The sequence below is a fragment of the Periophthalmus magnuspinnatus genome, chromosome 1, assembly GCF_009829125.3.
Source record: "Periophthalmus magnuspinnatus isolate fPerMag1 chromosome 1, fPerMag1.2.pri, whole genome shotgun sequence".
In the NCBI taxonomy this organism is placed as follows: Eukaryota; Metazoa; Chordata; class Actinopteri; order Gobiiformes; family Gobiidae; genus Periophthalmus; species Periophthalmus magnuspinnatus.
Window position 1 is genome coordinate 14,877,094 of NC_047126.1, and position 14,729 is coordinate 14,891,822.

General features: G+C 38.4%; 2 protein-coding genes across 3 annotated transcripts; both read left to right on the forward strand.

The window, feature by feature from the left end:
* Positions 1 to 34: 34 nt before the first annotated feature.
* Positions 35 to 14,212, forward strand: LOC117393773 (nocturnin-like). Of its 2 annotated transcripts, XM_033991793.2 has the most exons (6): positions 35 to 151; positions 3,252 to 3,483; positions 9,551 to 9,657; positions 11,343 to 11,520; positions 11,919 to 12,250; positions 12,924 to 13,816. In XM_033991793.2, exons 3-6 carry the CDS (start codon positions 9,559 to 9,561, stop codon positions 13,437 to 13,439), a joined length of 1,125 nt encoding a protein of 374 aa, XP_033847684.1. In that variant the 5' UTR covers positions 35 to 151; positions 3,252 to 3,483; positions 9,551 to 9,558; the 3' UTR covers positions 13,440 to 13,816. The 2 variants fall into 2 exon arrangements, with proteins under 2 accessions (XP_033847684.1, XP_033847677.1); XM_033991786.2 differs by lacking the exons at positions 35 to 151; positions 3,252 to 3,483 and adding an exon at positions 7,521 to 7,687 and having other exon boundaries at positions 12,924 to 14,212.
* On the forward strand, positions 450 to 2,697 carry ccdc175 (coiled-coil domain containing 175). The gene has a single exon (XM_033973355.2). It carries the CDS (start codon positions 493 to 495, stop codon positions 2,695 to 2,697), a length of 2,205 nt encoding a protein of 734 aa, XP_033829246.1. The 5' UTR covers positions 450 to 492.
* Positions 14,213 to 14,729: the final 517 nt, after the last annotated feature.

Sequence of the window (14,729 nt, forward strand, 5' to 3'; positions counted from 1 at the left end):
GAGATATATTGTATTATATGGCAACCTAAACAACCTTAGCTCTTCATGCGGTTCATTCTGATCTTGCAGCTAGTTATCAATCCCAAATCGCTCAGCTCATTGCACTTTGGCCGTTAAGAGTGAAGACAACTGTTAACCGTGCACATTTCAGGTGGGAACTGTTAAAACTGCTTGTTGTGGGCAGTGCTACAATGCCTTTAGTAATCTGGACTTTGCATAAGTAATGTTAGACATACTGAAAAAAATTTATTTACAATGCCTGTATGTTTATTCTGTTTTCAACAATACATGGATATTTTGCCTAAAATCAATGTTATATATGTTTATATTAATTTCGCTGTAATTTGGGACCCTGCGACTATCCGTAGAATATTATGTGGGATGTTGTTGCTATGGCGACAGAACTCCAAAGTTTGTTAGCTTGCATGCTACATTCGGAGCGGTAAAAGTCGCTTATTCTGACATTGAAACGCGGTTTATTAAGCAGTATAGATGGCAACACGTCTCGTACCCGATTTCCCCGCCGTTTTGGTCGCTTTGGAGCACATTAAAGAGCTTGATAAGGAGCTAAAATACGAAGGGGTCGCGTTTTCTCCGGAGGCTAGTGTTCACTTGGCCGAGATCACCTGCGCTATCACAGGTTTGGAGGCAGAGAGACGGGCGGCCCACGAACATTTGGAGGTGGCAACAATAGAAAACAGCAAGCTTCGGCATGAAATGAACAACACCAGGGACCAAATGAGCGCGGTGATTATGGCTGATGTAAATGCAGCCAGAGCATCCAATGCAGAGGAGATAGAGCAATTAAGGAAAGACCTCCACGCTGTGTCACAGATACAAGAAGCAACTGTGAAGAAACACGAATTGATTGTGTCTGAAAATGAATTACTGTCTGTTGAGCGAGATAAAATGAAAGCCAAATATGAAGAGGTCATTGCTGCTTTGAACAACGAACGAACGCAAAAGTACACATTGCAATCACAACTGGATCAAACCAGAGAAACTATAGATAATCTCAAGGCATCCACAGCGTCATGTGAACACAATATGTTGACATTACAGCATGATTTGGCTTTGGAGAAAGAGGCTTTTATTAAATGCAGACATGATCTGTCTAAGGAGTTTGAGGAGAATGAGGAGAAAATTAACCACAAGAAGCAGGAGATCTTAAGGAGCAAAAAAGAGCTAGAGATGCTCAATGAAAGTAAGAGAAATGACAGTGATAGCCTGGATGATCTAAGAATTCAAACCATACAATTGGAGAGCAGCATACAACGATTAAAAGCATGCAAGAGTGACTGTGAGAAAGATTTTGAAGCAGAGAAAGAAAAATATAAAGTACTTACCACCCAAAAGGAAGCACTTGAATTCCAACTGAATGAGATGATCAAGGCATTTAATAAAGCAATAGCAGCTCAAAGAGAGGAGATTGCTACTATTGAAGAAAGAATGGTGGGTGCAAGAGCTGCCAGGGCTCATATACAAGAGGCCTTAGCTAAAGTATATGAAGTATTCAAAGTTCATGATGACGAGGAGACAGAAGTGAGGACTGAGTATGACTTTGTCTCGGGACTAATGGAAAAATCAAGGATGCAGCTAGAAGAATGCATTGCCTCTATAGTTAGACATAAGAAGGAGATAATAGAGATGGAAAAACAAATTGAAGGACTTAAAGAGGATGATGTGATAAACAAGAGAGTGTTTGAGAGGGACCAAAAGGAGTTCTGTGGCAGTATAGATGTACAAAAACAAAACACAAAAGCTTTGGAAGATGAGCAAAGGCAATTACAGAAGAATTTAAAGGAGCAAAAGAACACACAAGAAGAATATGTTAAGAAAATGACTGCAAATATCAAATTTACATGGAGGAGAGTGAAAGAGCTGCAAACAGAAGACGCTACACTTAAGCAAAAACAACCAATGAGCCCAGATGAAATAAAACATTATATTGAAAGGTGTAAGGCAGAATATGAACAAATAGAGTCACTTTGTCGAGAAGAAATCAAGCAATGCATGAATGAAATTGTAATGAATCATTCTGAGGAAAAGCAAAAAGAAGTGGAGGAGAAGGAGAAAATTTTGGAAGAGGTGGAAGCTACATGGAGAGATGCGGTAGCCAGGTTTGAGCAGCTAAAAAGACAGGAAGCAGAATTTAGGATGAAAAAGCGTGATTTAGAGGAGTCTATTGACATGCTGAAGAATGAAACCATCAAAATACTCAAACCAAAAGAGGAGAAGAAAGTTGAACTGGAGAGGACTCAGGCAGAACATATGGATCAAGTTAGAAAACAGGCTGCTGATATGAAATTCGTGGAGATGTGCATTTATGACAGCAGTGTCAAACTCGAGCAAGTTCAAATGGAGAACAGCCGTCTTCAGCTGCACATCCGACAAATGACAGAAGACATGAACAAGTCTAAAGAAGATAAGAAGAGATACAGAGAGGAGGCTGAGCAGCTTAAACAGGACTCTAAGATATTGTTTAGGAGTCTGCAGGAAGCATGGAGAGATGAGATAGAGCTGACCCAGGAGAGGCACTGTGTGGATGCAGCGCTGGAGGTGCCCATGGGTGCTCTGCAGAATCACCTGAGAACCAGAGGGAGACACTTGGGCCACGTCCAGGCTCTGCTCCATGAACACATGCTGGATTTCAGCAGGAGACTGGGAGACAAGATCACTGTGGAGCCTCAGTCTTAAAAAGGATTCATTTAAATATTACCCATTAGAGAGGTTCAGTGTGTTTTGTGTGTGTGTGTTATAAAAGGTTAAATAAATTGTTTTAAATGTCATTTTCTTTATTAATGTCTAATATCTGTGTATTTAACAAAGAGAATTTAGGGCAATTGCCCTAGCGATTAATCATTTAAAACAAAGTACTATAGTACTATACTTTTCAATGTGAAAATGCTGAAGTTATAGCTAGAGTTACTACTGACCTGTTCTGAAACATTTCAAATAGGCTTTGCCTTGAAGGAGTTTTACAGATATTGGTAATGAACTGTGTGAATAGGGGTTTTAAAAATATGTACTCTGTTTTACTCTATAAACTTTGGGCGCGCGTAGGGTTAAGGGACAGAGGGGGGCTCATCCAGCCAGGTATTGGGTCATCCAGGTTCACAAAACAGGAACAGGGCACAAGAGGGGCATCTACAGTCCAGTCACCACGGCATGTAAACAAAACACAGAGCAAAAACAGGTTTAAATTTTTCTGGCTGTGTAAATGTACTTACTGTTGACCTTTTCTCTTCCAGATGTCTTGTGTCAGTGAAGCGCTCCCACTTGTTACCAGCAGATAGCGTTAGAGCCCTGTTTCCGTGGCTGTCACCTTGCCTTGCTGTGAAAGGTCACAGCAAAAGCAGCTGCTACCCCACTGTCCAAACCACAGAGGCACATGTCCCATGTCTGTTTTTCACTTTATCAGGACAAACTAATAGGAAACTGACGGGACAAAAGGACAATACAGCACAACAGTGAGTAAATGAGGTAAGCCACAAAACACTGGGTATATTGTTTTAACCAACGACTTGTAATACTATTTTAGCTTCAGTTATCATTTCTAATCAAAGTGTGATCATATTTTACTTTCATCAATATGTAAGTTTTTAATAAATTACCTTTAAAATCCCAGTCACAACTTTTTAATTACTTATTACACCTTGCATCAGCATTCATCTTAAAGCCTTTTTTTGGCTCCATCTAGGGTCTCATCGATTGCTATGATTATTCATGACTGTTCCACTATTAAAATAATCCTATTTTCATAATTGTAATCATTATTTGGTCGATTAAACAAATGCCAAAAGACATTTTATAACAAAGATGGCAGCATTTTTATAACAAAATGTCAAAAGAATAAATGAACAGTTCTGGATTTTCATCAAAAATTTGCTTTATTCATATATATTATCTAACTAGAAGCCTCCAGTCAGTGTATTTAACTTTATTTGGTTAAAGAGAGGGTATTATGCAAAATATATATATTTTTGCACTTTCTACCATGTTATGTTATGTTCCCTCATCAAAAACATGTCTGAGGGGTTTTAGCTGTCATCCATGCATGTTTGAGTGTTTTTGTCTCTCAGTTGAGAGTTGAGTAGTTGAAAATATTCTTTAGTTGCTGCTGCAGCTCCATCCATGCCACCACACAACACACAAAAAGTTAGGACTGATCAGTGACCTGGCCGAGACTGGCAATACATACCCAGACAAATCGAGGGTGAGTACAATGATTCATAGAGAATATTACTTTTTATAAAAAATTCATATTTTTATATACAAGTCCATTGACTTTAAAAGGCTTTGAAAAGGCCTGAGGTTTTATCTGTGTCATGTGTTCTGCCAGGAAGTGAGATGTTTGTGTTTAAACAAGGTCAGAGTGTTTTACTAAAACTAGAGTTTTGGTCACCGGAAATTGTGATTTGTTTTGGACGATACCTATAACACTGAATCCATTATAGTCACATGAATGTCTGTTTCACAGAAAGTGCTATTTGCTTTTAAGCGTAAAAGTGGAATCATCTGGGTCAGTCATAGATAGCAGCTTGGGGTGATAATGTAGGACATGGCTTTTTGTGCCAAAACAGAAAAAGGCTTGAACTTGTACCTCGTTTATCATTTTCTGAAAAGATATGCACTCGTAGTCCAGATTATGGGCTATTCAGACTTTGAGTTTGTTTGTGTTCATGTCTGTTTTTTCCAGGTAAAGTGGGTTAGCAGCAGTGAAAATATGTATTTGCTGATTTTGGTGTTTGCTGGCTGTATGCATTATGTTGTTTTTTTAGAAAATAGCTTTTATCCACAAGAGTTAACACCATACTTTAATTCCCATTCATATTACTGGTCAGTTTAACTGGGTCTGGCAATGATTTGAACCCTGTAGGTCTATTAATTAGTTGAACAAAACTTCTATTAGTCGGCTAATTGTTTTAGATGATTATGAAGGATTTATATAGGACAACAACACAAAGGAGAAGTGAGTTAGCTGAAGATTTAGTATTTTAAACACATGATTCACAAGTCTGTCTTTATATAAATATACAGTTTTGTAGTTTTTGTTTTGTTTTTTTCTGTGTGAATAGCCACGTGCAGTTCTGTCATGTGAGTGCAGTTTGTGTCAGATACATAGAGATGTGAAATGGTTTTTGAGAGCGTTTGCCATGCTCCCTTTTTTGTTGCCTAATAGATCAGCAGGACATGTCTTTAGCCAACCAAGAATTTCTTTAGTCGTTTACAGCTTAGAGGCCTATTATGTCCTGATGAAGTTCTGTTGTAGTCCTGCAGGTTTAGGCCTGTTCCAGTTTAGTCCCAATTTTGAGGTGACGTGTTTGCAAATCTAAAAGTGTCCTAGGTTACTCCTAACACTGAAAAAATATGACATTTTATTTAAAAAGAATAAAAATAAAAATAATGGTACCAAACCCAAACACAGTTTTTTCTGATGATCCCAACAAATTGCTATTCTAAATGAGACTCTTGTGGATGCGTTTAAAGTGTAATCACGTGTCATCATCCCATTCACAAACAGAGCATGTGATTCTGACCTCACTGAACACAGTAACAAACTCCTTGTATTGCACTCTTGAAAAATGTCAGCAGCCTCTTAGAGTGGCACAGTCTCATTCACATCACGTCCTTTTGTTTTCTTCCTGACACTGTGTCTGTTGTACTGGAATAATTGTGAAAACAGGATATGACTCAACTCTGTATGCTGTTCACGCTTCATATCAGTGGATGTTCTTTTGTGATTATTTCAAGCGTGCACTGTATAAGTAGATAAACAGTATCATAGATCTGGAATTTTATACATCAATTATACCACCAAGATCTTTGTCTGAGGTTTCTATTAGATCCAAATGTTCTTTTTAAATGTGATATTTTATTCATTTTTATATTATGATCTTTAGATTATATTATGACAATCAATCAGAAATGTGCTAAAACCTTTAAATGTCATGGATGAGGTTTGATTGGATGAAATATTGCACAAAAAGTGAATGGACTTTCAAAATTTAAACCTTTTATTTCAAAGAATACACTTTTAGTTTTATTGCGGCAGCTTTTTAAATTATAGAATATGTTATTGCTATTCTAATTTTATACGTCTTTAAAATAATCATTCCAATTTTATAATTTTTTCACCTGCTTGCCTCCATGGAGATGTTCATGATTTGAGTAAAATGTAGCACAGTGAGGCATTAAATTCTCATAACGAACAATTACAGATATATTTACTGTTTAAAAATCCTCCACAGATCTGACCTGTTACAGATTTTGTCAACTGTTTGTTTTTATGGAGATACATTTATTGTCATAGTGTGGAACATTCCTGGCTGATACCAATAACATTTTCATGGAGACAAGCAGGAGACCCCATTTTAGAAAGGTTACGTAGTGTACATTTGACATACCGCTGTACATTTCCTATCACCTTCCACCTGATTAAAAAACCCAGATTTCCTCTTATTTTGTGTTGCTGGCGTGACGTCTTGTGTGATGCTTTGTGACATACATACTCCCCTCTGCTAGAGCCACTTCAAACATGAGTCATCGATCTGAAGGTAGCCAGACAATTACAGGTCCTAATCAGGACACGCCGGTGACGTCTTTGAGACCCGGGAGACATGAGGAGAAATATCCACTCCTTAGGGTTTGGGTGGGAAAATGCTAGACTGTCATGTTTAATTTATGTTTATATAGTTTTATTTCAGCGCAGAGAAAGAAGAGTCTAGTGCTTTACAGTTTTTCAACCTTTGTGAGATGCGGCGCACTTATTTGATTGAAAAAAGACTGAAAAATCTCAGCTTTGATAAGAATAATGCAGCAAATGATGTCCGTGCCACTGTCTGGATGTTTAAATTTGCTTTAATTTTGCTCAGGGTAGTCCATTTTTTCAAGGCGCACTAGTGTAGCCCCACTACACTAGTTGAAAATAGGTATTAGGATGTCCAGATGATTTGATTAAGACATAATTATAATTTAGGGCCCAGCATAATCATGAAAGCTACAAAATGCTTACTGTGCCAGTTTTAGTCAATTCAATTTAAAGGGCGCTTTTTGATTTGGCTGTTTACTTCACATTTTGTACCATGGTGTCTTGCAGAATAGCACATGGTCATATCCTGTATAAACAAACCCTAGTAGTCTATGTGGTAATGTTAAGTGATCCAGTTATGCATGATGTCAGTGGTGGAAACTTACCAGATACAAAAACTCTATTTGCAGAAGTAACAATAGTATGATATTTGTGAGAATGCAATTTATGGTGAACAGATGGCATACATTAAGGTGCATTACTCAGATGATCTCGTAATTCCAAGTATCTTTATTTCTGGTACTATTATCACTCAGCTCATGTCTTATCTACTCAGTGCAAGTATTGTTTGCTCTACTCTACTACGGCACATGACTTGTAATACCCACTTTGGCCTGATGACGTGTGGACTTCCTAATCTCTCCACCTCTCTCTCCTCCCCACTCTCTCTCTCTTCTCTCCCTCTCCCTTCATTGGTTTATAGGCAGCACACAGAGCAGTGACGACTCAGATTTCCTCACACACATCTGTCACTGTCTCTTGCAGCAGTAACAACAAACTAAGCTAGCCCACCTTTCAGTAGCACTAAATAGAGCTTTAAAACTACAACAGAAAGGAAAGACTTGTTTTGACGCAGGCACAAGATGGAGACTATGGGTAAGAGACTGCTTTTCTGTGTGTATGTTTTGCATGGATTTGTAAAGTTTATGTTAAAAGGAGGATAAGTGTAGACATTTTAAAGCTTTCTATTGGTTTTACTATTTACTCCCAAAGCAACTGTGCAGCATAAAAGAAAAGGCTTTAGCCAATTTCATATATTTGGTATGAATGACATTTTAAATGGACAAGACCAGAATTTACACCATATAATTGCTGTTGCTCCATCTTCATAGGAAATACTATTGTAGCATTCTAGTGAAGGAAACACCAAATTTGTTCTGGTTGTTTATTTTCTGAACACAAGGTCTACTGTGGGCCATAACCTACGCCAATCTAGAGCAAACAGCTCACTAGAGTTTCCAAAACAGACCAGTAACTCACAAATAGAACCTCAACTTGTGGGCATAGTCGCATATAAAAACATTATATTAACAACAACACATCAACAGTAACAAGAACGACAAAAGGTGTCAGCTCTGAGCTAAACACAACATCAGATCATTACAATATTAAGTTGTTCCATTTTGCAGGGAACTCACTTTGGACTATCTGCTTTCTTTTTCTCTCTTGGCTTTGGCACTAACCAAATGGCATGAGTATGTGTGGCCCCCTATGGCTGGACTATATAGAAAATTACAGCTATTTTGGCGTTCTAAAATATTACAAAACTTACAGCTGAAATAGATTCCAGTATTTTAATTTGTTATAATTCAGATATTCTTTTTTTTTTTTTTTTTTTTTTTTGACTCTCTAGACTTGGGGTCCATCTTCATTCTGGGGAGTCATGCTTTTGTGTTTTCAAGCTTTCATCACTCATGCAGAAAAGTGTTAATATGGAAATTGGTTTTGCCTGTTCATAGGTTTCAGCTTCCTCTTATAGGCAACATTTTGCATATATAATATTTTGTTTTAAATTGTTAATTACTATGGCCATGGTCCTAATTTGCATTCATTCTGAAACCAATGGATTTTTAAAATCTTGATGTATTGATAACATTAAGTTCTGGCTGAATTTTTGGTTGAAATTAAGTTAAGGGAACGTAAAATACACATGCCTCTCTGACGGTATGTGACCCACTTCACTGCAGTTATTGACTTTGACTGACAGCCAGTGCAAATGGATCCAAGCACATGGACAGAATACTAACAACAAGGTGTGAGCTGCAGCGTGCAGTGAACAGCAGAAAATCAAGGCAGGATGTCAAGCTACAATTGTTAGTATTCAGGCCACAACTTAATGATCTATGCTGGTACAAAATGCATACTGTGACAAGTTTGAAAGGAAAATCAAGGCATTTCAAATCAGTCTATGCTCTCAAAATATCAAAATGGATACTGTTTAGGTACTATTTTTGAATAGCACATAGCCTTATGCTGCAGCACTAGTGTATGTAGTAATGTGATTTTGTGTGTAGGTCTCAAAGGTGGAATGTTACAGATACAGAAACTTTATTTGCAGGAGTAACAATAGTGTAATGTTTGTGATGATGCATTTTATGGTGAATGTTGTAGTCAGAGCACATGGCAGATTAGTATCAACAAGCTGCGACCCCTGCAAACTCTTCCTTGTTTTTACAAGCCACGGTTATCTGGTGTCAAGAGCCTTCATTAGTGAAGATAAAAGCCTGCTATTGTGTTATAAGCCTAGCACCAAAGTACATCTCCGACATGTTAGAGCCATATGAACCATCTCACACTCTGAGGACTTCAGGGACTGGCCTCCTGCTGGTGCTCAGAATCAAGACTAAACATGAGGAGTCAGCGTTTTAGTTTTATGCAGCTTTTATTGCATTAACAGGACAAGTTCAAAGTTTAAATGTGTGCATTACTTGACCCCTCGCCATTGTCTTTATCCCCCAGTGTATCCAATGGGTGGAGGGGCGACCAGGCTCTACAGTGCCCTCAACCGTCCCCAGGCCCTACCAGAGCCCCACAACAACACCACCCTGGACTCTGCCTTCTGCAAGGTAAACAATAGTAATAAAGCAATAGGAATAGTGGAAGTAGCAGTCGTCCTAACAATGGCAGTAGCAACAGAAGAGTAGAAATAGAAATCAGGAGAAGTAAACCTTGTTGTGTCCTTGTTGTGTTTTTATGCAATCAATATCTTCATTAGGGTCTTCATAATCTTCATTATGATATTCTATGTTTCATTTATTTATGTATCAGTTAAATGTACTTATTACATCAGGGCAAATGACGTTCACAACGTACTCCTTTATGGAAACAAGCAAGAGTGTTGGCAATATTGTGTAGATGATTAAAAACTGGCTGGACAAGATCTAAATCAGGTGTCAAGTATTTGGATGTAATGATCGACTCATTATCTTGGAAACATGATATCGACGTCATCTGTAAAAAGACCACACAGAATATATTTCCTCCATCGCCTCAGTTTATTTGGGGCAACAGGTGCTCCTTGTGTTCTTCAGCTCAGGTACAGCTGCCTCTCAGACACTGCAACTTCTGGACTAAGACATTTGATTAAAATATGTTCAAAGATTGTGGGCCGATCCCTGGATGGACTGTTTGAGCCGTGTACCATAATAACACGATGCGACAGGCCAAGAACATCCTCTCTGACCACAGCCATGCTCTAAACACAGAACATGTGCTGCTACCATCCAGGCGTAGGTACAGTGTGCCACGCTTTAACAGGGTCAGGCTCAGAGGCAGTCCTTCATACATAAGTGTATCCTGAAGCTAAATGAGCAGCTTCACCCATAAAATTGTTGACACCATGATGAGCAGAAGACGGTCTTAAATTGTCCTGTGTGTTTATGTGATGCCCTTGAGCTGTTGTTTTATCGCGGAGCAAATTTCGACTCAATGATCTGACAATAAAGTATTATCTATCTAAATCGAATTTAACCAAAGATTACATAACAAATACTGTGTACTAATACTACTTTCGCATTAACGTTCTGGGGGCCATGCCAGAGGAAATCAAAAGGTTTAAATGAGAATTAAAGTGGGACTAAGAGCAGTGTCAGTAGCACCACTACTTATAGGTGTGAACTGTGGCAGGATTAGCCAAGATTAACCTGCAACAATTAAGCAAGATTAAACTGCAGAACTCCATTGGGAATAAACCAGGGATTAGACAAATGATTGAGTGAGTTAATTTAGTTTTATTTCTACTAAAGGTTGAAACTAGGGCTTGTTTTTGTTTTTGTCCACTTTTCAATATCCATGGGCTTACAAGTACTGAAAAATTAGCACTGTTGCCAAATAAATCGACAATTTATAACAAAATATACTTTTTTGATTGAGTCATGGATGATGTACATGAGCTGTCGGGGTTAAAGGGGACCAATTGTGCAAGTTTTTATGATGTTTTTACCATGTTATAAGGGTATTCTCTCACCCTGATCAGAGTTCAGATCAATTCATGTCCATTTCAGTAATTCTGCAATGTCCTGAAATTGAGTCTTGTTCTCAAAAAATATCTTTTTTCACCTACCCTGCTGCTTACTACAGTGAAAGATGTGGGGCTTTGAACACTATGTCAATGGACCTGTTGTGGTTTACAATGAACAAAATGCAACATGAGGATCTTTGTACAGTTTCTATAGCGCTAAGCTATATTTAAATACCTGAATAAGCATAGTATGTTTAAGTATAAATGCTAAAATCTCATTCCCTCTTGCAGGAGCACAGGGGGTCCATTGTGAGGAGCTCTGATCCTGAGGAGCTGCTGCGACAGTGTGAAGACGCGCTCCGGGACAGACCACCCAGATTTCACAGGAAGTTCATCCACATTCATGAAGATGGGAGAAGCGCCTCCAGTGGCCACTTCAGAGTGATGCAGTGGAATATACTAGCACAAGGTACATCCATAAAACTGTATTAAGGAATTTTACCACTGTTTTCACTGTTTCGAATACTATTTGATATATTTTACCCTGAATACTTTTTCTTCCATGTATACTGGCTCGCAACTTTTAATGATATTTCAAGTTTTTACAGCTAATAAAAACATCAATATTATAAAAGAGGACACTAACAACATTAAAACTCAATTACTCAGTTATAATTTTCAGTTATAATGTAGTTAATTTTCCACTCATGTTTGGAATTGAAAAGGATAATACACCATAATTTACAAAAACCTATGGCATTGACATCTCAAAAGAGAGGTTCCTAAATATATTTATTTTAAGTTATCTAGAAATTACGGTGTGCATAATAAAAACCTCTGACCAAATCTCTCTCCCATCTCCTCCAGCTCTTGGTGAAGGAATGGACAGTTTCGTACAGTGCCCCCTAGAGGCTCTCAGCTGGTCCCAAAGAAAATACTTGATCCTGGAGGAGATTTTGATCCACAGACCGCACATCCTCTGCCTACAAGAGGTGGACCACTACTTCGACACCTTCCAGCCGGTACTTGCTGGTCTGGGGTACTGCAGCCACTTCTGCCCCAAGCCCTGGTCTCCCTGTCTGGATGTGGAGGGCAACAACGGACCCGACGGCTGTGCGCTTTTCTACGATCAGTCAGAATTTGAGCTCCTTGATAGTGTGAATATTCGTCTGTCTGCAATGAGGATACCCACCAATCAAGTTAGTGGGCGTTACTATTGTGTTCTCATAAAAGTACTAATAATATCAAGTACAGGACAGTAGAGCAAGTGCAGTATGTTTGATCAGGATTATATTCATGTGTTTAAAGTCACCGTAAACACAAATCATTACAACATATGGTTATATAACACTATTACACTTGTGAATTAGGTAAACCAAATCAAGTAGGTGCAGTATTTTTTCTTAAACTTTGTTGAGTTGGTTAATAACTACAAACAATTAATTCTTCCCTTTCTGTTACCGATGGATATCGAAAGATACAGTAGGACTCAGTCTATGGCAATGAACAAACTATTTACTGTATCTAGTTGTAGTAACTGTAGTAGTGGTAGAGGTATACTGGTACTGGTAGCATTTACTATATAATTTGAAGTAACTGAACTTTTTAATAAGGTTCATATGGGATTCTATTTATACCTCTGCCTAGCCAGAAGATTCTGTATGTGACAACAAGCACTAAGTTGTAATAGTAATTATTGTAGTAGTGAGGTAGTAGTAATTAGCAGAAGAAAGAAAAGAGGCATCTAATGGATTTTTAAGACAAGAGACTGCATACTCGTCACGCAATTCACTGCTTACAGATCACTTTACAATGCTGCTCAAATTACCAGAATATTCTATGACCATAATTTTTGTTTTCCTGTTGTTGCAGGTTGCCGTGGTGACAATGCTGCGTAGTCGTCATAATAACAGGAGTGTGTGCATTGCTGTGACCCACCTGAAAGCGCGGGCGGGTTGGGAGTGGCTCCGTAGCGCCCAGGGTTCAGACCTCCTCAGACAACTCCAAAACTTGGTACAGCAGAGACACAGCCCCTCGCCAGCGTCCCAGGACGTCCCACTGCTGGTGTGTGGGGACTTCAACGCTGTCCCATCTGAGGAGGTCTATCGCCGCTTCACCAGTTCTCTGTTAGGTTTGGACTCCGCTTATAAAAAACTCAGCCAGGACGGAAGTACAGAGCCTGCATATACAACATGGAAGATCAGGCCGACTGGGGAGTGTTGTAGCACATTGGACTATATCTGGTACGCCAAAGACTCACTCAGAGTAGAGGCGGTTCTGGACATGCCTACAGAGGAACAGATTGGTCCTAACAGGCTACCGTCCTATAACTATCCGTCTGACCACCTCTCTTTAGTTTGTGACTTTAGCTTCAAGGAAAGGGAGTAATGCTACATAAATAAGTTGCATGTATGTTTTCAGAGCTGGGGAACAATTTGTGTGAATGCCCTTAAAGGTGCACCGCTTTTCCGGTGGCGGTGCAACCTGCTTGTTTCCATGGAAGTGTATTTGCTGTACTTGGGATGTTCCACAGTATAGCATTAAAGTTCTCTGTCTTCATTTAATTACAGGTGGTTATAAAATGTGTTTTTACTGTGAGCGTGGTCGCCTCCTTTCATATGTTTCCTGTAACTTGTGCTGGTAATGTCCCCTGCTTGTTACTGTGGAGATATACATTTAATGCAATACTGTGAAACATTTCAGGCAAAGCAATAATATCTCCATGTAGACAAGCAGGTAACAGACCCCAGTGAGAAGTTATATAGTGCCCATTTCAATTCAGTGGTTCTCAAATTGTGGAACAGGAATTACTGGTGTCACACAATTTTTTTTTGTGTAGATCTATTAAACCTGTTAAAAGTTCAGATTATGTTTTATTTTGATTGGAACTTACTCTAATTTGGTTTAGTTCTGGTCTTGTTGCCTTTAACCCTTTTAGGCAGGCATCACAAACAAGGACATTATGTGAAATGTCTGACAATGTCTACTCTATTCAGATAGTTTTGCACCTGGACCTGATGGTATAAATAACTGAAGTACAAAGACTGTAATGTGTTGCCAGTTTGCACAAAAGTGTTTTTTGTTTAATTTTTTTCATGCACTATTATATTATTGTATTGCCATTGTACCTTATAAACCTTGACAATAAAGGAGACTAATGCATTTGTCTGACGGTTGTATTTCTAAAACTGAAATTGAAATCAGTCTAAAAGAACTGAGACACCAGACCACCTTTGGTAACACAAGTTCATGTACAACACTACCTTTGTTGGCATTAATTCTCAAAATATTGATCCACAAGAACTATTATTTTGACTCAGTGGCTCCAAAAATACAATTGTTTAGTAATTAGAATTTTTTTTTAAACTCCCAGTAATTGAGTTTAATTGTTCATGAAATGTTTTTGAGCATCAGTTTTATGTACATGGTTAATAGAGACAGTAGAATGAAGGAACCAAAACCTTTGTTATCCTACCCTTTAATTATTACAATATTTAAATGTTCGACACTACAGATTTGAGGCAGTTAGACCAATTTTCAGCCACTGTAGTACTGTTATGTGTGCACATGCCACCAGACACCTGCACATTTTGTACAGAATCTGAATGTGACTGTTTCAATGTAAAACAGAATGACTGCTGTGTAAACTTCACGCGTGAATAAGCAAACAGTAACTTT

Bases quoted from the DNA above. Each gene is read 5' to 3' on its own strand.
- ccdc175 (XM_033973355.2), top strand. From the start codon at position 493: ATGGCAACACGTCTCGTACCCGATTTCCCCGCCGTTTTGGTCGCTTTG.
- LOC117393773 (XM_033991786.2), top strand. The intron at 11,521-11,918 runs GTACATCCATAA...CATCTCCTCCAG, and splicing joins GTGGAATATACTAGCACAAG to CTCTTGGTGAAGGAATGGAC. The intron at 12,251-12,923 runs GTTAGTGGGCGT...CTGTTGTTGCAG, and splicing joins TGAGGATACCCACCAATCAA to GTTGCCGTGGTGACAATGCT.